The sequence below is a fragment of the Polypterus senegalus genome, chromosome 7 (genome assembly GCF_016835505.1).
Source record: "Polypterus senegalus isolate Bchr_013 chromosome 7, ASM1683550v1, whole genome shotgun sequence".
Lineage (NCBI taxonomy): Eukaryota > Metazoa > Chordata > Cladistia > Polypteriformes > Polypteridae > Polypterus > Polypterus senegalus.
The window spans coordinates 6,006,285-6,031,169 of record NC_053160.1 but is presented as its reverse complement, the minus strand read 5'-3'; the positions used below and the strand labels follow the sequence as shown (position 1 = coordinate 6,031,169).

The window sequence follows — 24,885 nt, the reverse complement described above, 5'->3', positions numbered from 1 at the left end:
TGCTCCATCACTTGCATCGAAGTTCTCCACTGCGTGGCCAGCCAGTAAAGGCCTTAAAGATGAAGGAATAATGACATGGCCCCCCTTCCTCATCTGACCTAAACCCTACCGAGAACTTGTGGGCACTTCTTAAACGCTAGATTTACGGGGGAGAAAAACAATACACCTCTCTGAAGAGTGTCTGGGAGGCTGTAGTCACTGCTCCACAAAAAGCTGATCGTCAACAGATCAAGAAACTGACAGACTCCATGAATGGAAAGGCTTATGACTGTTATTGGAAAGAAGGGTGGCTATATTGGTCATTGATTGATTGATTGATTTTTTTTTTGAAATGTCAGAGATGTTTATTTGTAAATTTTGAGGTGTTTGTTTATTATTCTCACTATAACAGATGAAAAGAAACAAGTGAGATGGGAACATTTTCATTTTTCCTTTAGTTGCATAATAAATCTGCACACTAATAGTTGCCTAATAATTGTGCGCACATATGTATTCCCCTGATGATGTTCACACTCACATTTCCGTTGTGAAACATTCAGGTTTCAGGTTTATTAACATTTTGGATTGACTGATAGCACTGTGTTTGTTCCATATTAAAATTAATCCTCAAAAATACAACTTGCCTAATAATTCTGCACTCCCTGTAAAAGTACACTCTATTGGCTATTTTTGAGCTTTCTGTATAGGAAACAACCGTTTTCTGCTAATCCGGTTCATGAAATTCTCGGTCTCACTTTTACCATCACCACAGAGGTCTCAGCAGATTACCAACCGCTTCCAGATTGTTATACAATTTGAGACTATAATATGGAAGTGCAAACTGGCATAAAAGAAAAAAAAGAGAAACACAGCTAGAGTTGACGTCCGTGTCCTAGTGCCTTTTGTGGATCACAGCAATATTAATAAACACTTGTAAAAAGTCTACAACAAAACACTTACTTTACAATACAATACGTAGTTCCAAACGTCCTGTGTCCATATCCCAGTATAACATTATTGGCAGTATTAAAATAACTTCAAAATGTATTCTAAATATCACTATATACGATTTTGCTTACATTCAAAGAGGAATAAAAAATGAATTAAATAAACACATAAGTAAAAGATAGTTTAGGAAAAGAGCTGAAAAAATGCTTTTCTCTAACCAGTTTAACCAGAACACACCAATGCAAAAAAGCACAAGGAAAAACTGTTACCCATTTTCTTTGTGCAAGATCTTCCTGAGAAACAAAGTTATGAAGTTAACTAAATATTCAAGTAAGATTGGGGGGAAACTTTGACTTTACTAAAAGCAAAACTGAGCATTTTTTTAACTATTCATTTAAATAAGTAATAACATGGAATTCATGTTAGAAAACCACTACTACAGAAGGAGCAATCTTCATGCTAATTATGTTTCAAAATACCATAGAATAAGATTAATAATGAACATTATTTTAGGTGCTGCGCTGCGGTGAGTAATCTTACCATGATATAAATATGTGCATCCAGCATATTACATATCTGTATGCAGAGTATTTATTTTACGTGTAAATAACTAATTAGATATCTCTGTAGACATGTTCCTTTTCATATTTTTAACAAAGCATGCTATTAATGACAGCAACATTATATATACTGTATATATGTACAGTGAAAAAGGAACTCGGGCTTGCCGTATTTAAAGGAATAGTAATTCATTACGTTAGTGACTGAGTGTGAATCTTTATTTTGTGTGACGCTCATCTTTAACATTGTCGGTAAGCTACAATGTGTATAATAGCACATTAACATTGAAATAAACACCAAGTGAAGAGAATGCATTTTGCTAAGACGGCTGATTAACATTAAAATATTTTTGCAACCATATATATATATAAAGCCCCACGGCTGTCTTTCTGTCCGCTTCTCACAAGAGAACTACTTAACGGATTTATATTGGGTTTTTTTTTTCTATAAATTGCTTAAACATTCCAGTTGATTTTTTTTGACTTCTCTCATTATGCTAAGTATGATGGTTCACTTGCAGCACCGATTTATTTGCGCAAGTCCGAGACAGAGGCTGCGGGCCGTGCCCTCCTCACTCATGTGCCAGCCTCCGTTCGAGTCACTCTACGTATCACCACGTGTTGGAGTGTACCTTGCCTCCACTTAGGTAGCGATACCTGTTTGTTCAGCAGACATTATCATCTAGAGATTGTTAAGGAGTAATGTTTGATGTTTTGGAGAGAGAGATCAGACTTACAGTGGTGTGAAAAACTATTTGCCCCCTTCCTGATTTCTTATTCTTTTGCATGTTTGTCACACAAAATGTTTCTGATCATCAAACACATTTAACCATTAGTCAAATATAACACAAGTAAACACAAAATGCAGTTTTTTAATGATGTTTTTTATTATTTAGGGAGAAAAAAAAATCCAAACCTACATGGCCCTGTGTGAAAAAGTAATTGCCCCCTTGTTCAAAAATCACCTAACTGTAGTGTATCCGATCTGAGTTCAATTTCCGTAGCCACCCCCAGGCCTGATTACTGCCACACCTGTTTCAATCAAGAAATCACCTAAATAGGAGCTGCCTGACACAGAGAAGTAGACCAAAAGCACCTCAGAAGCTAGACATCATGCCAAGATCCAAAGAAATTCAGGAACAAATGAGAACAGAAGTCATTGAGATCTATCAGTCTGGTAAAGGTTATAAAGCCATTTCTAAAGCTTTGGGACTCCAGCGAACCACAGTGACAGCCATTATCCACAAATGGCAAAAACATGGAACAGTGGTGAACCTTCCCAGGAGTGGCCGGCCGACCAAAATTACCCCAAGAGCGCAGAGACGACTCATCCGAGAGGTCACAAAAGACCCCAGGACAACGTCTAAAGAACTGCAGGCCTCACTTGCCTCAATTAAGGTCAGTGTTCACGACTCCACCATAAGAAAGAGACTGGGCAAAAACGGCCTGCATGGCAGATTTCCAAGACGCAAACCACTGTTAAGCAAAAAGAACATTAGGGCTTGTCTCAATTTTGCTAAGAAACATCTCAATGATTGCCAAGACTTTTGGGAAAATACCTTGTGGACTGATGAGACAAAAGTTGAACTTTTTGGAAGGCAAATGTCCCGTTACATCTGGCGTAAAAGGAACACAGCATTTCAGAAAAGAACATCATACCAACAGTAAAATATGGTGGTGGTAGTGTGATGGTCTGGGGTTGTTTTGCTGCTTCAGGACCTGGAAGGCTTGCTGTGATAGATGGAACCATGAATTCTACTGTCTACCAAAAAATCCTGAAGGAGAATGTCCGGCCATCTGTTCGTCAACTCAAGCTGAAGCGATCTTGGGTGCTGCAACAGGACAATGACCCAAAACACACCAGCAAATCCACCTCTGAATGGCTGAAGAAAAACAAAATGAAGACTTTGGAGTGGCCTAGTCAAAGTCCTGACCTGAATCCAATTGAGATGCTATGGCATGACCTTAAAAAGGCGGTTCATGCTAGAAAACCCTCAAATAGAGCTGAATTACAACAATTCTGCAAAGATGAGTGGGCCAAAATTCCTCCAGAGCGCTGTAAAAGACTCATTGCAAGTTATCGCAAACGCTTGATTGCAGTTATTGCTGCTAAGGGTGGCCCAACCAGTTATTAGGTTCAGGGGGCAATTACTTTTTCACACTGGGCCATGTAGGTTTGGATTTTTTTTTCTCCCTAAATAATAAAAACCATCATTTAAAAACTGCATTTTGTGTTTACTTGTGTTATATTTGACTAATGGTTAAATGTGTTTGATGATCAGAAACATTTTGTGTGACAAACATGCAAAAGAATAAGAAATCAGGAAGGGGGCAAATAGTTTTTCACACCACTGTACGTGTGTTTTAGAGGGTAGCTGCTCATTGCCAGAGATATTATGGTCACATGCTCTACTCCCCAAGCCCTCTCATCAGAGCTGAATATGATCAGATACAGTGGCAGCTTACCCATCTTCTGCTTGGCCCAGTGATACCTTGACAACTTTTTACATTTTTGCCAAAGAGATCACAGCTATATTCTCGCCCCAGACAGCAGAACCAAAAATATTGTATATCAACTCGGATACGAAAGCTATCAATACAAATTCTTCTCAAACAAATGATTACATTTTGGTTTTGTTTTCTTGATTTTTAAAGTTTGTCCTCTTCCACTACTATGCATGCGGAGCCACAGGGGAACAGGTAGTATGTAATACTTTGGCACTCTCTGGCACCATGGTTAGTGCGTAGAACTACTTTACCTCAAAACTTCTGTCTGCCTTACCTGAAAAATCTCAGAACAAATTTGTCATTTTAGATACAAACACAGTAAGAAAATGTATCTACTGTATAAGTAAAGAAAATGATAAAACTGTGTTGTGATTCCACAGAGGGCTGTCATTAATCTACAGTACTACTGAATCTAAAACAGCAGCATGGCCTGGAGGCTAGGAATCATTAGGGTACATGTTTAACCCTGATCCTTCCTGCAATGTGTACACCTAAGCACATCATTTCAATGGCCAGCACTCACAAGTACAAACTTCAAATAATTAAAAGAACAAATCCAAAAAATACAAGCTATTTTACACTCAACTGGTGATAATTATATCTGATCCAGTTGGAGGACAAAGTGCCTGGACACTCTTTCTAGTTGTTTTTTATTCAATACACAGGATTGTCTTAGCATTATTTCACTGAAACAATTACAATAAGCCTAAAGACATTTGAGCATTTAACCTTTGACTGTAAAAAACATTAGACTTTTAGATATTTTGCATTTCTGTCGCTGTCTTTACAAAAGTGTAGCATCATGGAGTTCCTACTCTTATATTCCACAGCAAGGCAGTCCACCTTGGGCAATTATGTGTCTTCTTCATCTTCACTGCCAGCATTATCCAGGTCCTTATCTTTACATTCCTTTTGTTCTCTTGTAAATTCTTCCTGTATACGCTCAAGCTCTGCAAGTTCCACCCTTAGTCGCTCTAAGTGATATGTCCGCCGGTTTCTTAGCAGCTTCATGGGAAATGGATTCATGTCATTAAAGGCTATGTTCATCAGCTTTCTACAAATGAAATACAAAAATTAGCATTATACGCAACAAACAACAATTATGTATTATTATTACAATATATACAATAACATGGATGCATATTGCCCAGGGTGAGACCGCACTTCAAATTATTCTCAGTATCTATGAAAGGAAAATTACAGTGCATGCTTTCAAAATAGAAAATTTGTAATCTTTCACATTTTGTTAGGTGACATTTTGTTTTTTGATCCCTAGTTAACATTAGCTATTGGATGGATGGATGAATACATAGGCACTGTTGTCTGTTTTCTGAAGTTGGTTAGCAAATGGGGAGCCAAAGTACATCTTAACTAAGGCCAGCTCAGCAATACCTGGGATAGAAGCAGAAACCAGTGTTCCATTGTGCTGTCCACTTATTAATATGCATCACCTATTTCAACATATGTACAAAATATTAAAAAATTAAGAATACACAAGAAGTAAGCTACAGGATATTAAAGTCTTTTAAATAAAAATAAATGTAATCGTTAAATTCACTATTACAAATGGTAGACTTCGTCTTCAGTTGATCCTACCTTGCAACTGATGCAGTCAAGTCAGTCTCTACCACCCTTTGGCTTTGAGTTACACTAAGCTGTCATGGCTCTGCTTTTCTTTACTTAATACTTTTGTTTTTTTTTTATCTTTTGAACTAATTTATCATGCTATATTATTAGTTCTGTTTTTCATTTTGTTCTGTTTTATTTATTTACTTACATTATGTGTTGTTTGTTAATTTTTCTATTTTGCATTATGTTAACATTTAATGTGTTAGTCTTCTTTGTTCACTGCTTGTCCCCTTTATGTAGAGTCTCAGTGGTTGGGACCACTTAATGTTGACGATAGGGACCACCCCCAGCAATACTTGTACTACAGGAGAAATAGCAGCTTTGGCATTGTGTTTTTCCCTTGATCCCCCGATTTTGATTTTGTGCATTTATAATTGGACTATTTGCTTTATTATAAAGTACTGTCATTTGGTCTCTGTATGGAATTTGGTTTCATTCAAATTCTGTCCGTTTGACAAACCTTTTTGGTGTTCTTATTCTGTCCCTTTCTTGCAGCCTTTTTTCTTTTTATTAATTTTTTATACCGCATATACTCAAGTATAAGTCGGATCTTGAAATCCAAAAAATCAGTCATAAAATCAGACCCAGACTTATATGCTCATTCAAAAATACAACACTTAATTTATTTATTTTTTTACATCTTCTTGCTTCCTCCAATCTTGCATCAGTTTCTCAGACACACCAAATTATGTTGCAGCAACGCAGTTACCAATTTCTTTCGCCACTTCAACGACTTTTAATTTAAAACCAGTTTCATATTTTCTTCTGATCGAATGCTCCATCATTCTTTAATGATAAAATCCAGGCAATATATTATAATTTAGGCTCTGACTCCACCATTGATGATTTTCCTCCTCCTACTCATTCATTTTCTATGTTTGAGCTTCCCTCCACCTCAGAAATCATGGATCTCATCAACAGCTCTAAGCCTTCGACCTGTCACCTGGATCCAATTCCCACTGTTCTGGTTAAAGCCTGCCTTTCCTCGTTAGCTCCTCTTGTTGTTTCAATTATTCACATCGGAATTGTTCACCAGTCTATGAAAACTGCAGTGATTCACCCCTTATTGAAAAAACCTGGGGCTGACCCTACTGACTTTAATAATTTTCGACCAATTTCTAATCTTCCTTTTATTTCAAAGGTTCTTGAAAAAACTGTGGCTTCCCAACTACATCAGCATTTATCTGCTAACAGTTTATACGAACCATTCCAGTCAGGCTTTCGACGTTTTCACAGCACTGAGACGGCACTAATTAAGATCGCTAATGATCTTTTAGTGGCTGCAGACTCGGGCCTAATCACAATCCTTGTTCTTCTTGACCTCAGTGCTGCATTCGACACTGTCTGTCACTCCACCTTACTAAAAAGGTTATCGGCACTCTCGTATTTCTCACATTCCGTTAACGTGGTTTAAGACATATCTTACAGACAGAACTCCATTCATTCAGCTGGACACATGTACCTCCACTCCCACTCCTGTAGTATCTGGGGTTCCTCAAGGTTCTGTCCTTGGCCCCTTGCTGTTTATCATTTATTTGCTCCCTTTGGGTGTCATTTTTCGCAAATGGAAGATAAACTTTCATTGTTACGCAGATGATACCCAGTTATATATCTCAACTTCACCATCTGCATCGCTTCCACCATCCTCACTTACTGACTGCCTTGCTGAGATCAAGTCTTGGTTTTCTTCTAACTTCTTGCAGTTCTCTAATAAAACTGAGGTGCTTCTTATGGGCACGAAATCTGCAATTGCGAAGGCATCAAAGATCTCAGTATTAATTGGCAACACATCTGTTACCTGTACAGATCAGATAAAAAGCCTTGGTGTAATTCTGGATAGCACGTTGTCTTTTCAGTCTCACATTAGTTCTATTACCCGAGCAGCTTACTTTCACCTGCGTAACATCAATCGCCTGCGTCCATCTTTGTCAAATTACTCTACTGCTATTTTAGTCAACAGTTTGGTCACCTCCCGCCTGGACTATTGCAACTCACTTCTCTTTGGTCTGCCCCAAAAGTTACTACTTAAACTTCAACTTGTTCAGAATTCGGCTGCTCGTATAATTACTAAAACACCCGACTCTGATCACATCACACCTGTTATTCAGCAGCTTCATTGGCTGTCAATAAAGTTTAGGGTCAACTATAAAATTTTAGTCCTTACATATAAGGCTATTCATAATCTTGCCCCTACATATCTCTCACAGCTCCTACAAGTCACTAAACCCTCTCGCATGCTCAGATCCTCTTCTTCCACCAGCACGTCTTGTCACGATGGGATATCGAGCGTTTAGCAGATCAGCACCCTCCTTATGGAACTCATTACCTGCCTACCTTAGGAACATGACTACCCTTCACCAATTTCAGGCTAATCTTAAAACTCATCTGTTCAAAATTGCTTATTCACTGTAATTGTTACTGGTGTTGTTTTATTTGGATTTTATAAAGTTATTGAATGTTTAATTTTTTATCTGATTGTACAGTGACCTTGAGTTTTTTGAAAGGCGCTTCAAATAAAATGTATTATTATTAATATTATAGGATAAGGGATGCTCTTACAATAAAGGTGTAGGAGGGTGTGAGATACAAAAAACACAAAACAGTGCAAACGTCGCTTCGGAATAGTTCAGGTATTACCATGTTGTCACGTCATTTAAGGAACTGTCTTTGTTTTATGTCAGAGATTTTTTTTCAGTTTTTCTCCTCTTCCTCCTGTGTATGTTTTGACCTCTAAAAGCCCTTTCCCCATTTTTTTGGCCCATGCAGGTCGAATACCTGTCTTTTGAGTCCAGGGCTAGGTTGGTTGAGGTGGTGAGGCCTGCTCCTTTGTTGTAGAGTTGTGGTATGGGCAGATCTGGCTTTTGTCTATTGAGACCTGCCCTCCTCCCCTCTGCATGATTCTGGGATTCGCGCAAAAAAATCGGAACTGCCAGGCGAACTATGAAACATTGGTCAATGACAGAAGTCGCAAAATCAACCGGAATGTTCAAGCATATTGTAAAAAAAAAAAACCAAAACAATCTATATACAGTCAAAGTAAAAAGGATGTGAACCCTTTGGAATTATCTGGTTTACTGCATTAATTAGTCATAAAAAGTGATCTGATCTTCGTCTAAATCACAGGTACTGATATACACAATGAGCTTAAGCCAATGATGCACAAACGTGAATTTCCCCTTGGGATTAATAAAGTATCTATCTATCTATCTATCTAACAAATTCTACTCTTTCATTTCTATTTTACAAATGCATTCAACGTTCATAGTGGAAGTGGAAAAAGTGAACCTTGGGATTTAACAACTGGTTGTCCCCTCCCTTTGGCAGCAATGACCTCAACTGGGCGCTTCCTGTAACTGCAGATCAGACCTGCACATCGTGCGGGGGGATTTGAGCCCATTCTTCCCTGCAGAACTGCCTTGACTCTTCCATATTCTTTGGTCATCTTCTGTGTGTGGCTCTCTCTCTTCAAGTCATTCAATAGGACTGAGATGTGGGCTCTGACTGGGCCACTCCAAAAGGTGGAGTTTGTTCTTCTGAAGCCATTGTGCTGTGGATTGGCTGCGATGTTTGGGGTCATTGTCCTGTTGCATCACCCAGCCTCTTCTGAGCTTAAGTTGACGGACAGACACCCTCACATTATCCTGGAGAATTTGTTGATAAACTTGTGAATTCATTTTCCCCTCAATGATGGCGAGCTATCCAGGCCCTGATGCAGCACAGCAGGCCCAAATCATATTGTTCCCTCCACCATACCTTACTGTAGGGATGATATTTTGATGTTGATATGCAGTGCCCTTTTTATGCTAAATGAAGTTCTGCTTGTTCCTCCCAAATAGTTCGATTTTGGTTTCACCACTCCACAAAACATTTTCCCAGTACCGTTGTGGAGTGTCCAAGTGCTCAGCGATGTTCTTTTTTGATAGCAGTGGCTTCCTTCGTTGTTTACTGCCATGGACTCCTTTCTTGTTCAATGTTTTGCGCATAGTTGACTCATGAACAGAGATGTTAGCCAGTTCTGATGACTTCAAGTCCTTTGCTGTCACTCTAGGGTTCTTCTTTACCTCATGCTCTTGGGGTCATCTTGGCAGGGCACCCACTTCTAGGCAGAGAAGCCACAATACCAAATAGTCTCCATTTATAGACAACTTGCCTAACAGTAGACTGACGGATATCTCAAATCTTTGAGATGACTTTGTAACCCTTTCCAGCCTGATGTAGATGAACAATTCTCGATCGAAGCTCTTCAGACAGCTCTTTTGTGCGAGGCATTATTCCCATCTGGATATGCTTCTTGTTAAAAGCTCAAACTTTATAGTGTTTTTGATCAATCAAGGTAATTCTAGGGCACACCTCTGAACTCGTTTCATTAAATGGACTCCAGGTGTGCTAAATTCGGACTGCAATGAGCTTTTGAAAAAGTCATTAGCTTAGGGTTCACTTACTTTTTCCATCCTTTCAGTTTCACAGTTTGAATGATTTATTCAATATGGTCAAAAGTTCTCTAAAAATCTGTGTATCTTTAGTTACAGGAGACGGTGTTTGCTCATTATTGGGATTGACATGAAGATACTGTACAACCATGTTTTATATGGGAATTAGACATAAATAGAGATAATTCCTAGGGGTTCACATACTTTTTACTTTGACTGTATATATGTCTACCCCCGATCTACATATATATATGTCCTTACTATACTACAGTATCCCAGGGTACACTTGCCTGTAACAAACATCACTGAATCTATTCCAGTAGCTAAGGCAATGGTATTTACAGGTGCACACCTGGCAGTGGGATGACCATTGCTACTTGGTCGTCTGTGTAAATGCTAGTTGAGGGACAGAACTGAATGTATTAGAGCTTGCTGATTACATCTGCACTTGAGACGTGGAATGCAACATCTCTTTTTATTCAAGAGTCAGATTGTGTAGGAGGTTAAAAACAATGGCTTGATATACACATTAAGTATTTAAACGCACTTGACTGCGTACTACAAGTAGAGAAACGATACGACTTTCCAGTGGATCTGTGCAGCTCTTGATTTACCAATAAATCTACAGTATAAACCATTCCTCACAGGATATAATGAGCTCTGTTTAGAGACCAATGTTGCAGGTTCAGTACAAGCCAACAATAAAAGGTTCCTGCACTGTTGTGGGGTCAAGAGACTTACTTTCCAATTCAATATGATGACTCGTTCAACAATATGGAAGGTTTTCGAATTAAAACTGCTTCTTATCCATGTTTAAATTTGGACAGGTGAAATTTGAATATGTATATAGTATGTTATGGTCTGATCGACTCAGCCTGTGGCCACTGTGATTCTCACGAAAAATACGAAAGGAAAAGAGATGGAATGAGATTATTAACAGGAATCCTTTTCAGGTAGGACTTCATGTGAATAATCCTTCTTCCTCACTGTTTGATAACGGTAAATGCATACTATGATTAAATTTGAATGAATTGCATAGTTCATCCATAACTTTATTCTCATTAAAACAAAGGGAAAATTCAAAACTCTTACCTTCCGTCAGAGACTGTTTTATTGAAGAATCTCAGATACTGATAGATTTCTACATTTTCTTGTATTTTTAAAATTTCCTCTTCCTTATATTTAAAGAGAGCTAGGGCATATCGAAATATCACCTAAAATAAGAAATGATAATGATAATATTTTAGTAAACATAAACAAAGAAGATGGTGGCAACCTTCTTTTGGAAAATCACCTGATCATGATCTGTGCTGATATGATTTAACAAGTATGATGCAGGCTCAGCCTTGACCAAGAAAATGATGCATAACCATGTGCTATGTAGAGCTTCATCCATTGACTCGTTAAAAGCTGAAAAATCCAGAGCCTGTTCTGGTAGCGCTGCTGCCTTGCAGTTAGGAGACTTGAGTTCACTTCCCTGGTCCTCCCTGTGTGGAGTTTGCTTGCTTTCCCAGTGTCTCCGATTTCCTCCCACAGTCCAAAGAAATGCAGGTTAGGTGCATTGGTGATCCTAAATTGTCCCTAGTGTGTGCGTGTGTGTGCCCTGCGGTGGATAATGGATGGATGGATAATGTGTATATCTGTAGGATATGCGAGGAAATCCAGAGTACAAAGAAGAAAATAAATGTAGACACTTAGACTACATACAGCATTACACAGATGGTGCTTGGACATGAATTACAACCCAGGGCTCATGTTACAACAGAGAGAAGGAATTTTAATATAAACAAAATCACTCTTTTAACCCTTTACACCAAAAGGGGTTCTCAACGTCGGTCCTGGGGGCCCACTGTGGCTGCAGGTTTTGTTCCAACCAGCTTCAATTTTTAATTGGACTCCTGGGCTAATTAAGCGAACTGTTATTTGCCAGATTCTGTGTTTTAGGAAAAATGTAGAAATTAGAAAATTAGGTTTGGTAAAATATATTAAAACATACCAAGTAGTTATATGGGAATAATGTATTTTTTTTTCTTTTTAACAATATTTTCATCTTGATTTCTATTCTGTTTTTTGCTGGGTGTTCTAATTGTTTAATTCATTCATTATTTTCTAATTAGTGGGTCTAATTCAACATGGTTACTGTACCAGCATAGTCAGTGTCCAAATTTAAAAAATGTCACGAATACAATTCAAGTCCTCAATGATGTTGAAGATTCTGGAGGTTTTTCTGAAAGAGGCCTGCTACCTAGAGGTCTACATGTACCAGCTAATTCAATAATTTAAGCTAAGGATTGCCAGATTTGGGGAGAAGGTAGATAGCTTGTGTTTTAGCAGAGATTTGGCAGATCTTGCCCAGATGTCCATCAGACGTACTTAGTGTTCACCCTTAAAAGTGGCATAGGAGGAGATTCCAGATCAGAGAGTTGAAGATAGGTGGGTAACAGTATACTGTCCTGGGTTGTTTCACTACATAAAATGATGAAGATCAAGTTTTCTTCTGAGACAAATTAATCTGTTAAGAAACATGGGCAAAGGAGCACTAAAAAGAGAAAAAACATATTTCCCTTAACTAATATGAACAGCACAGGAAAACTGAAACACTGCAGTGCTACAACATGTGCTGAGGTGTGTTAGATGTACGCTGACGTGTATTGGTAGAATTTCTCTGTATACTTTTAATTTTAGTTTACCTAGACTCACTCCTCTACTGGGCAAGGTGAAAGTGTCTATGCCAGTCACACATTGGCCCTGCACTCTATATGGTGTTGAACAAAACAAAATGAGACACAGCAATTTAAAATGGATAACTGGCCATGAAATTAAAGAAAACTGAAGCAGCACTGCTGGTTTGTGGCAGGTCTGTACAGTAACTGCTGACTAACTCCGATTATACTACTCTCTTCAAAAGAAAACTCTTTATCAAAATAATGTTGATGTAATTTTGGAAGAATAGAAGATTAGCATAAAGATGAAACTGCACTAAAATAGAAAGAATAATCTGCAAGTTACACAGAAAGGTTTTCAGTAATTTATGCAGAGGGTATGTGGACAAATCACTCATCCAGCAAAAAGAGAGCAACATTTGTATTAATGAGTTTCTTTTATCCCTTTCTTTTAAGTAAATGTGGATATGTCATCACCTTCAATGAAAGAAACCAGATTTTACTTTCAGTTTTTGCTTGGAGTAGTGTGACTGAAGGTGTGCTGTTGTAGTAATGGAGGATAATTGGTTTTAAATTATATACAGTATGAGCTGCAAGAATTACAGACATATTTCCTCTGTTTTTGTGCTTCAGATGCCAAGTTCTTTTCACTTTCAACAGCTCAATAAATTCGGTTTCACTACCTTCTTAGGGTGAAATTTATAGTATATATGTACATACAGTACAAGCATGTTCAATTTAATTTTTGACAAGTGCTTAGTCTGCGACCCCCTCTTCATTTTGGCCAGCAATCAAGATGAGGATGTTGTATACACCATGTGCAGGGTGAGCCACTTCATGGAATGCAATTACAGTAATCCCTCCTCGATCACGGGGGTTGCGTTCCAGAACCCCCCCGCGATAGGTGAAAATCCGCGAAGTAGAAACCATATGTTTGTATGGTTATTTTTATATATTTTAAGCCCTTAGAAACTCTCCCACACTGTTAACATTATTAGAGTCCTCTAGACATGAAATAACACCCTTTAGTCAAAAGTTTAAACTGTGCTCCATGACAAGACAGAGATGGCAGTTCTTTCTCACATTTAAAAGAATGCAAACATATTTTCTCTTCAAAGGAGCGCCGTCAGGAGCAGAGAATGTCAGAGAGATAGAGAGAGCGTGACAGAAAAGCAAACAATCAAAAAATCAATACGTGCTGTTGGGCTTTTAAGTATGCGCACCGCGATAAAGCTGCCGCAAAGAAGGGAGCAATGTGAAGGTAATCTTTCAGCATTTTTTAGAGTAGCGTCCGTATCTTCTAAGCAAACAGCCCCTGTGCTCACACCTCCTCCGTCAGGCAGAGAGAGTGAGAGAGACAGAGAAAAGCAAACAATCAAGCACCGCGCGGGAAGCACATCGTATATCATTGAGGAGTTTTAGTTAATGTGTAATACATGCTCTGATTGGGTAGCTTCTAAGCCATCCGCCAATAGCGTCCCTTGTATGAAATCAACTGGGCAAACAAACTGAGGAAGCATGTACTTTAAATTAAAAGACCCATTGTCCGCAGAAATCTGTGAACCAGGGAAATATCTGTGATATATATTTAAATATGCTTACATTTAAAATCCGCGATGGAGTGAAGCCGCGAAAGTCGAAGTGTGATATAGCGAGGGATTACTGTACTTGTGTGTTTGCTCCATCCAGCTCTTATCCACTTTCACTAGACAAAAGTATCTCACTGATACCAAAGGTATATACTGTACATAACAGCTGCAAAAAATGCAATTATTTGTCTTTCAATAAAACAGTCACCATCAGTCATCTTGTGAACTATAACCTGTAATTTTATTCCATCCCACTTCATCTTAAAACATGCTTAAGAGTACGAAGGTAAGTATTTTAAGATAGAAAAGCTTTTATGTCTTGCACCTCTGCGTGAGAGCCACCTTTTTCCACCCTCTCAAACATATGCAGTTTTTAATGCCTGGAAAACATTCGGATTAAATCACTTAGTGATCTGTACATAGACAACATCTTTGCATCCTACGAACAATTACACTCCAAATGTAACTTTCCAGCATCACATTTCTTTCACTGCCTTCAAATTCGAAACTTTGTTAAACAACAGCTGCCCAATTTACCTCACCTCCTACCTACCTTTATGCCGGAAAAAATATTGATCAGTCTCGAGGACTCAGACAATATTTCAGTAACATATAAAACCATTTTAGAGTCCCTTCCTTTTAAACATCCAAGAGGACAGTGAGAAAAGGATCTCACACTCAACATCTCAGAAAAGGAGTGGAAGGCAGAAATGCACAGAATTCACTCGAGCTCCATATGTGCAAAGCATATAATTTTTCAACTCAAAATTATATATCGAGCACATCTGTCTCGTTTAAAACTGTCCAAAATGTTTCCAGGATGAGATCCAACCTGCAATCAAGTTCATGTTTTGGGCCTGAACCAAATTAACATCATTTTGGACCAAAAACTTTAAATGCTTTTCAGACAGCCTGGGGGTCACAATCCGTTCTAATCCACTAACAGCTGTGTTTGGGGTGCTTCCTTAAAGTGGAGAAGTTTAAACAAACTGTAATGGCCTTTGCCTCACTATTGGCACATAGACTAATCTTGCCCAATTGGAAGAATCCTAATTCTCCTACTCTAAGTCAGTGGGTAACTGATGTTATATACTATTTGAAACTGGAAAAAATCAAATTCGCACTTAGAGGATCTGTACAAAACATTTTCAGAACCTGGCAGGATCTAATCAATAACATTTAAGAATATGCATTTAAATTGAGGAAGCAGGTTCTCTGCTATCTTTTACTCCATTTATCTTTATTCATTTATGAATTTATCTATTCACTTACCTTCACTAGCGTAAAGTTTTATGCTGTTGGCCTAGTTCTTTCTCAGGGGTAAGAGTTGATTTGTTTAGAACCTTTTCTTTTATTTTTTTTTGTAAAACTTGAGTTATGTGTATGGAAAGTTATTTGATTTTAATAAAATCAATAAAATGAAAAAAAGAGTACGAGGGTACTTGTAAATAAATCAAAAAATAACGTGGTAACCGGAACGGACAGAAGCTGAGGCAATACAACATGTCCTTGATGGCTTATGGAAAGCTCTAACATGCATAACACAGCACTCTGCCGTTAGTCTAGCTGAAGCTAAGATGAAATGAATATGGAAGCTCTGCTGCAGGATTGCACCTTTGCTTAACAAGTGCCTTAGTGAGATGCCTTTGGGCAGAGAGAGTGAAACCTGCTGAAGTTCTCCATTATACCCCCATATAAAACTCTTAATGTCCTAGTGTAAAGGAATCCGTTCTCATTATCTTCACAACTTGTTCACCTCACCTTGGTTCCCTCATAGAGGAAAGAATCCCACACTCTAAGGAGGATGTCAGTGGGAAGACTCTCAACAAATACCACAAGGAACCAGTTGAAACTTATCAAGGACAAATCAACGTTGTGTTCTTCAAGGTGGGCCATGAGTCGAGGCATCTTTTCAGTCATGAAATCACGGAATACTCTTTGATCTGCCTGGATAATAAAATAAGTAGGAATTAGCGCATGTTTCAGGGACATTTTTGCTTAAAAGTATGTATGAATGCAGCAGTAAAATTAAGCAAATAATTTGTGAAGAAATAGTAATTAACAAGGCTGTACCACCTTCCATTTGCATGAGTAATCATTGCCATTTCAACACATAAAAGCTAAAAGAAACAAAAAAAAAATGTGCCCAAGATTCTGCACCTCCTTTTTGTACCCTGTCAAATCTACACAGTATTTAATGTTTGGAAAACACCCAGGATTAAAACACTCTTGAGAACCGTATATAGATAATGTCTTCACATCTTATGAACAATTATGGTTCAAATTTAATTTGGCAAAAACACAATATTTTCCTCTACTTTCAAATCAGAAACTTTGCTAAATGGAACCTGCCCAATTTTCCTCACCTCCCACCCATTTCTATTCCAGAGGCAATACTGATCAGTTTTGAAGACTCAGGCAGCATCTCAATAATATATAAAAAAATATTTTAAAGTTCGAGGACCAGGCCCCTCATGGACCACGTGATCATCAGAGGTGACTGTGCTGAGGGTGCAGACCTATAAATACCTGAGAGTGCAGCTGGATGATAAACTGGACTGGACTGCCAATACTGATGCTCTGTGCAAGAGAGGACAGAGCTGACTATACTTCATTAGAAGGTTGGCATCCTTCAACATCTGCAATAAGATGCTGCAAATGTTCTATCAGACGGTTGTGGCGAGCGCCATCTTCTACGTGGTGGTGTGCTGGGTAAGCAGCATAAAGAAGAGAGACGCCTCACGCCTGGACAAACTGGTGAGGAAGGCAGGCTCTATTGTAGGCACGGAGCTGGACAGTTTGACATCCTTGGCAGAGCGACGGGCACTGAGCAGACTCCTGTCAATCATGGAGAATCCACTGAACAGGATCATCTCCAGACAGAGGAGCAGCTTCAGCCACAGACTGCTGTCACCATCCTGCTCCACTGACAGACTGAGGAGACCCCACACTATGCGACTCTTCAGTTCCACCTTTGGTAAAAGTTAATATTTTACTAAATTATTGTCTGTCTGTTATACTTTCATTATCACTATTTAATTTAATATTGTTCTTTATCAGTATGCTGCTGCTGGAGTATGTGAATTTCCCCTTGGGATTAATAAAGTATCTATCTATCTTCAACCCTCCTGAGTCAATTATTACTTATAAAATGTTAAGACAAGTCAAGTCAAGTTGGGGAGCATACACTGGTACAGTGCATAGCCAAACCCACCACACGGCGAAACAACTCAGGATCCTGGATTGCAACCCCCCAGGCAGACACGCGGTCCAGTCCTACCCTCCGGAAATGACCCTCTATCTGCCGCAGTCAGGTGTTACGTGGGCGACCCCTTGGCCTGGTCCAGCCACTCGGGTCCCCAACAATGAGGATCTTACGAGCCGAATCACCCTCGGGGAAACGCGCCACATGGCCGTAGTGCCGTAACTGACGCTCACTCACAATGCAGGTAATGTGCCTCATTTGGGACTCCATGAGCAACCGCTCATTCGACACAAAGTGAAACCAACGGTACCCATTGATTTTCCGGAGAGAGACAGTACCAAAGGAGTCCAGTCTTCATCTCAGGTCACTGGATAGCGTCCATGTCTCGCAAGACAGGAAGCACCAGGACTCTAAAGACTTGGACATTTGTCCTTTTGCATAGATATTCCTGACTTCACAGGAAGAGTCACCAGAGACATGAATGTCACTGTCAAGGTAAGTAAACCTCTCAACAAGGTCAACACTCTCTCCGCAAACAGACACAGTGCTGATGGTCGTGCCCAAGAGGTCATTAAAGGCCTGAATGTTGGTTTTTATCAGGACACTCGCAAGCTCAGACACTCAGATTCCTCACTCAGTTTCTCAAGAGCCCCCATTGACTCCGCGAAGACCACAGCATCGTCAGTAAAGTCAAGATCTGTGAATATTTCTTTACCAACAGATGCCCCACAGCCGCTGGACCCCACGACCTTGCCCAACACCCAGTCCATACAAGCATTGAACAGAGTAGGAGCAGAACACACCGCTGACAAACCCAAAATCAACTGGGTAAAACGCAGAGGTCCTGCCTCCACTCTGCACAGCACTCGCAGTACCAGTGCGCAGGCCAGCCATGATATCCAGCAACCTCGAGGGGATCCCGTGAACCCTCAGGATGTTCCACAGGGCAGCTCGATCAACCGAGTCAAACGCTTTGCGAAAATCGACAAAGGCTGCAAAGAAACTCTGCCGATATTCGCGTTTGCGTTCCATGAGAACCCTCAGTGCCAGGATGCGGTCGATGGTAGACTTCTTAAGCGTAAAACCAGACTGATCCGGTTGCTGGTAGGTGAGCAAGTGATCAATAAAAAGAGAAAATAAGGTAAGGACAGATTTTCAAAATAATGTTTAATTTATGCATTCTGTATGAAGAGTTTGTTTTAATGTTAGGTGAAAACTGTATCTTTACAATACTGAAAATCTTTTAATGCATATTTGTTCAAGAATAGGAGCAAATTGATGTGCTTGGTAGTCAGTCAAGGTTTTCATACACTTCAGTAGTTATGAAGTATGCATACTTCCACATACACTGTAATTCCTTACTTATTGCAAGTGATTGCTGACAAGTTTGCACAGGCTTTTTTCTGCGGATTTTCAAAAGCCTCTGTACGTGTTGCATACACAGTCAACAAAAGCACAAAATAATGGAAATGCACTGGCAGCTATCAAGAATGGTGCAGTTATCAACACAGTTGTCATTGTGTCAACATGCATGAGATCTGCACATAGAAATTGTGAACTGGTGTTCAGGCCAAGAACCCTACAGCAGCAGACACTCCTGACAACGTTGATGTTTCTGCCATGCTCATATAGCCTCTCACCACAGTAATGATAAATGTAAAAATCAGTGACTGACTGTGACTTGAAACATACAGGTGCAATAAGCTACTTAGTTCACAGGCCTGGGTGAATTAGCAGCCCCAATGTTTTGCGTTTCTCATAAAGTTACATAATTAACTTGCCAGAGAGTCCCGTGCCTACAGAGCAGCAGGTAGCTTATTGATAGCACTGTTATCTGTACAGTATATCTGGCTAAATTTGTTTTCTCACTAGTTAACACATATTTCATCTGCCATCTTCATCTATTACTTCAAGAGGGGCCCACCGAATCAACAAGCTAATGAAAAGGGCAGGCTCACTTATGGGACACACTCTGGACCCCCCGGAGGTCGTAGCAAAGGAGAGAATGAAAATAAAACTGAGTGCCATTTTGAACAATGCTTCACATCCTCTCTGTGACACACCAACACTCAGGACTTTCAGCCAACAAATTATTCAGCAGAAGTGTGTCCGAAAACTACTGGGGCTCCCTTTATACTAACAGCACTACGTCTGCATAATGCCTTACGGGGAGACTGCGACTGTCAAGTCAGTAGTTTTGTTTTGTTTCAGTTTTCACCATTTTCAGTCATTCTGGTGTGTTCTATCTATTTATGTATTTATTTAAAGAGCTTCTATTTCGTCGTCTGCATGGAAAAAATTAAACAAGACTTGCATAGATGGTCAACCCTTCATCTTACACTAGCTGGAAGAATTAACACTGTTAAGATGAATATTCTTCCTAAGCTCTTTTTTTATTTCAAAACATACCAATATACATTAATAAATCATTCAACAATAACCTCATTTATTTGGAATTCTAAACATCCACGCATCAAAAGAGCGACCCTACAAAGACAAAAGGCAGAAGGCGACATGGCTCTACCTAACTTCCAGTTTTATTACTGGGCAGCAAATATACAGTCGATAAGAACCTGGACACAAATAGAAGAACATACACAGGCTTGGACCGCAATAGAAGTCAAATCCTGCAGTACTTCTTTGTATTCCCTGCTCTGCGCTCCAGTAAACACACGTTATCGGCAATACACTAATAACCCAATTGTGCTCCACTCACTTAGAATCTGGAAGCAATGTAGAAAGCATTTTAAGACGGAGAAGCTTCTTTCTGTGGCACCCCTGCAAGAGAACCACCTCTTTCAACCTTCACAAACATATGCAGTTTTTAATATCTGGAAAAAATTTGGAATTAACTTGCTTAGAGATCTTTATATAGACAACGTCTTTGCATCCTATGAACAATTACATTCCAAATTTAACATTCCAGCTACAAATTTCTTTCACTATCTTCAAATCAGGAACTTTGTTAAACAGAACCTTCCAGATTTTCCTCATCTTGCACCCTCATCCATGCTGGAAAAAATATTGCTCAATTTTGAGGAATTAGACTCCATCTCTACAATATATAAAATCATTTTACAATCCCTTCCTTTCAAAGATCCAAGAGGACACTGGGAAAATGACCTCTCAATTAATATATCAGAAAAGGAGTGGAAAGTAGCAATGCAGAGAATTCACTCGAGCTCCATATGCGCAAAGCATACAATTATACAACTCAAAATTATATATCGAGCACATCTGTCTCGACTAAAACTCTCCAAACTGTTTCCAGGGCATGATCCAACCTGCGAACGTTGCAATCGAGCTCCAGCCTCACTAGGTCACATGTTCTGGGCCTGCACCAAATTAACATCATTCTGGACAAAACTTTTTAATTACCTCTCAGACAGCCTTGGACTCACAATCCCTCCTAACCCATTAACAGCTGTGTTTGGGGATCTTCCAGAGGGGTTTAAAGTGGAGAAGGTCAAACAAATTGTGATGGCATTCACTACACTGTTGGCACACAGACTCATTATGATAAACTGGAAGAACCCAAACTCTCCTCTTTTAAGTCAGTGGGAAAGTGATGTGTTATACTATTTAAAATTGGAAAAAATCAAATACTCAGTTAGAGGATCTGTACAGACTTTTTTCAAAACATGGCAGGATCTAATCAGTAATATTTTAAAATAAGTTTATAAAGCACAGAGAATTTATTAATTTAGGTATTTTTACAAGCCTTAAATTTTACACCGTTTGGCTTGCTCTTTCTCTCAGGGGTGGGGATCGATCTGTTCTTAACATAATTCTTTTTTTTGTAAAAACTTGATTGCTATGTATTGATTGTAATAAAATTAATAAATACAAATTAAAAAAAAAAAAATAAATAAAAAAAAAATAAAGAGCTTCTGTAAAAAGCCAAATTTCCCCTGGGGCCAAATAAAGTTCAATCAATCAATCTACCTACCTACATTTCACTCTGTCTATCTAGTGGCCTGTCACTGCTACATACTTCTAGGTTGTTAGCGCCAGTTCAAAAGTCAGTTGCGACTGCAGGTTAACTGACTGTAGGTCGCACACTTTTAAGTTATTTAATCTTCTCCATATTTTTTCCTGTATGGCTAATAGCAGTGCCTTTAGACAGAATGTAGAACCCTACCCCAAGATAATTAGTCATATTATTTGCATCTATACAAGTAATGTATGAAACACTAAAAACACTTTAACACTTACCTGAGATGCAATAAGTGTTTTACTATAGTAATCCCTTGGCATGATGTTTTCCACTATTGCAACGAGACACCAGAAAGCATCTTCTTCATTTTTTAGAATTAAAAGTGCTAAAGCTGCCAGTCTGAAAAATAAATACACAAAACCATAAACAAGCTGCATCATGATTTTGGCAAGAACTGAGTAAAAGTTATTGCATAGAAAGTCTTCCAACTAACTAAAATTAAGCACAATTTTATTATCCTCTAGAAACCATATAAAGTCAAAGCAGGTGGGCTGAAAAATACCAAATCAGGTTGACAATAAGTAAGGGACAGATGGACAACAAAGAGTTATGACATAAAATAATATAAAAACAAAGGTGACGTTGAAGAGAAAAATAGGTGTCATCAAAGCAGACGTCAAGGTAAATGAACAATATACAGAAGAGGTCAAGATGTCCGCTACCTTGGGAACCTAATCAGAGAAGAGCCCAAATATCAGTCTAAAAAACAGAAAAAGAAGTGAACGAAGATTAAATAAACAAAAACTGAAACTATAGAAAATAAAAGCTCATGTATTAGCATAAGTTGATATAAACTTAACATTAACTTCTATAAGACTTAAGCTTAATGTGAACTTTTACACAAATCAAGTATACTAAGCAATTAAACAATAAAGGCTTATGCCAGTGGTTCTCAACCTGTGGGGTGGACCCCCCTGGGGGGGGCGCAAAGAAACGAAAAGAGGGGTGCGAAGATGTGAAACAAAGAAAACAAGAATCAAAAATATGAAAAAAACACCTTTTGAAACCAAAACAAATTAACTTATACTACATTCTGATACTAGAACAATAAATATAGAGTTAGATAAATGTCGATAAAAGTTAAGTAGGTATAATAAAATATGCATCTACATTTCAAAAAAATGTTGGGGGGGGGGTGCGATTAAAACTGCTTTGAAAACTTGGGTCGCAAATACTTAAAGGTTGAGAAACGCTGGCTTATGCCATATTTCCTTTAAACTAAGTTCAGAGAGGAGCCACCAATATTTAATGACCCAAAGGGACAGAGAAAGGGGGAAACGATGAACGGGGTGAGCCCGAGGTCAGAAAAGGGGGAACATGTGCCAGTTAAGAACCGATTAGGAAATATGAGTAGCAATGAATAATACTGAATGGCAAGATACAAGAAATATTGGTGGCTACAGGAAGGGCCTGAGAGGAGCCAGACTGGAGTAGGGAGTCAGGATAAGCCATGAATGAGCTGTTTCTAGCAAGGTCAGGGTGATAAGAAATAGTTATATATTCTGTAACTTTTGGCTTGCTCGGGGCTCAACTTGATTGGGTTGAGTCCACCGTATTGTTTATTGCAATAAAACTAATTACTCTGTTTGCCTATCCTTCGAGCCTTCTTTTGAGCTGAGAAACTCCAGAGCACTTTGTGCTTCCACCAAGCACACAAATGAGAAATATCTATTACTTTAAGCAAACCTTTGAGAGATCCAAAAAATGAATATTGAATGTTTTACGTTTTAGACTCATAATGCTTGGTTATGTGTAACCAAGTATATGTTTGGCTCATCATTACATATTTTAAAACTTCACCTCTGCAACTATGAAAAGAAGCCAAATCTCATCAAACCCAAGAACAATTTTCAGTTTTCTATGTTTTGTAGATCACACATCCAGCCAAGGCTTCTTTCACAAAATTTTTGAAAGGCTATTTCAAGTTGCCTTCCAATAATCAAATTGAGACACTAAATAAATTACCAAAGAAAGGTCAGCACTCAAGATATTTTGTCATCTTAGGTTTCTTCTTACACTGAATAGTTTGTAGGCATTACTCTTTTTAAATTTCATATGTAAGTGTACCCACTTTCGAAGGTTGATAGCGGTAATACACTTCTAAAAATAAGTTCTTTAAGGTTATATGGATAACAATGCAAATTCTATTAATATGGTTGTTTAAAACTTAACAGGTGTTTTAAGTAGTAATCCGGAAAAGTATGGCAAAGAATCGGGTGTGGTGCCGTGTGTTTGAAAAAAACAAAGAGAAAGAAAGACAGCGAACAATCGGAAGTATTTAAAATATGGATAATGGGAACCAATGGAAAAATAAAAGTTTTAGAGAGAGAAAGCCATTCATCCAGAGAGCCCAAACAAATATCTTGTTGGGGCATACACTTACACTGTCATGTTTAAATGTCACTTGCTGGATTTACAGGACTTATCTTACCATGCCCAAAACCTAGTTTTTCAGATGTCCTCTGTACCATTTTGGCCAACAGTAGGCGTTTTAACCAAAGATTTTATTGATTTTACGAAAATCATATAACATTCTATACAAGCAAGTCAATTATTATTCATCAAATATCAGAAAATTATCATAGAGTCAAGACTTGAAGAACCCAAAATTACGAATATGAACCTGACTACCTGCAAACCTATTCTATTTTCCTATTGTTCTCTGTATGAAGAAATTGTTCCTATTACATAACCCAGCTCCCAGTGGTGCCTGCATATTTTTGTTTAAAACCTAATTACAAAGTAAAGATTGCATCTGCTCACCCCTAAGTTATTAACAATTACTTAGAGGTATCTACCCATAGTTCTGGAATCAGTATAGAGTTTCTTTTCTGGATATCCTCTAGCTTTTAAAGTCTTTTATTGTAATAAGAAAATGAACATTAAAAATCAACCTCCACTTCTTTTTGCAACAAACTATCCAGTTTATTTCACATGAATTTAATTGAAAAAAACAACTTTGGATACATTTCATATGCTTTATATACTTTTTTCCCCCAATTTTAATTTGTTAACATACGAGGTGTGGCAGAAAAGTAATGAGACTGGCAACACTGCAAGCGATCTGGCAATGCTGCACTGTTGTCCTTGATAGAGCACGTGGATCAGTACCCTCCCATAGCTCAGTGCGAGTTTCAACTCCTTCTGTTAACTACGTGATTTTTGTGACTGCTATTAGCGAAGTTAAAACAGGCCTATGGGGAACATTCTTTATCCCGAGCTCAAGTTTTTCGCTGGCACAAATCATTTTTGGAAGGCAGAAAACACGTTGAAGATGAACACCGTTCAGGGAGGACTTCAACTTTGAAAACCAATGAAAACATCGAACGTGTGAACACTCTTGTGAGATCAGACCGTCGTTTAACATTAAGAATGTT

At 38.6% G+C, this 24,885-nt stretch overlaps 1 protein-coding gene across 1 annotated transcript in view; it reads right to left on the bottom strand.

Moving 5' to 3' along the window:
• Window positions 1-4,288: 4,288 nt before the first annotated feature.
• The window catches only part of tbc1d2 (TBC1 domain family, member 2), a 146,362-nt gene continuing 125,765 nt past the window's right edge, over window positions 4,289-24,885 (bottom strand). Inside the window, exons 11-14 of the mRNA XM_039758180.1 lie at window positions 21,727-21,847; window positions 16,068-16,253; window positions 11,147-11,268; window positions 4,289-5,049 (exon numbers count right to left, since the gene is read on the bottom strand). Of these exons, the coding sequence (XP_039614114.1) occupies window positions 4,848-5,049; window positions 11,147-11,268; window positions 16,068-16,253; window positions 21,727-21,847 (631 nt within the window). The 3' untranslated portion in view covers window positions 4,289-4,847. The remainder of the gene's footprint in view (window positions 5,050-11,146; window positions 11,269-16,067; window positions 16,254-21,726; window positions 21,848-24,885) is intronic.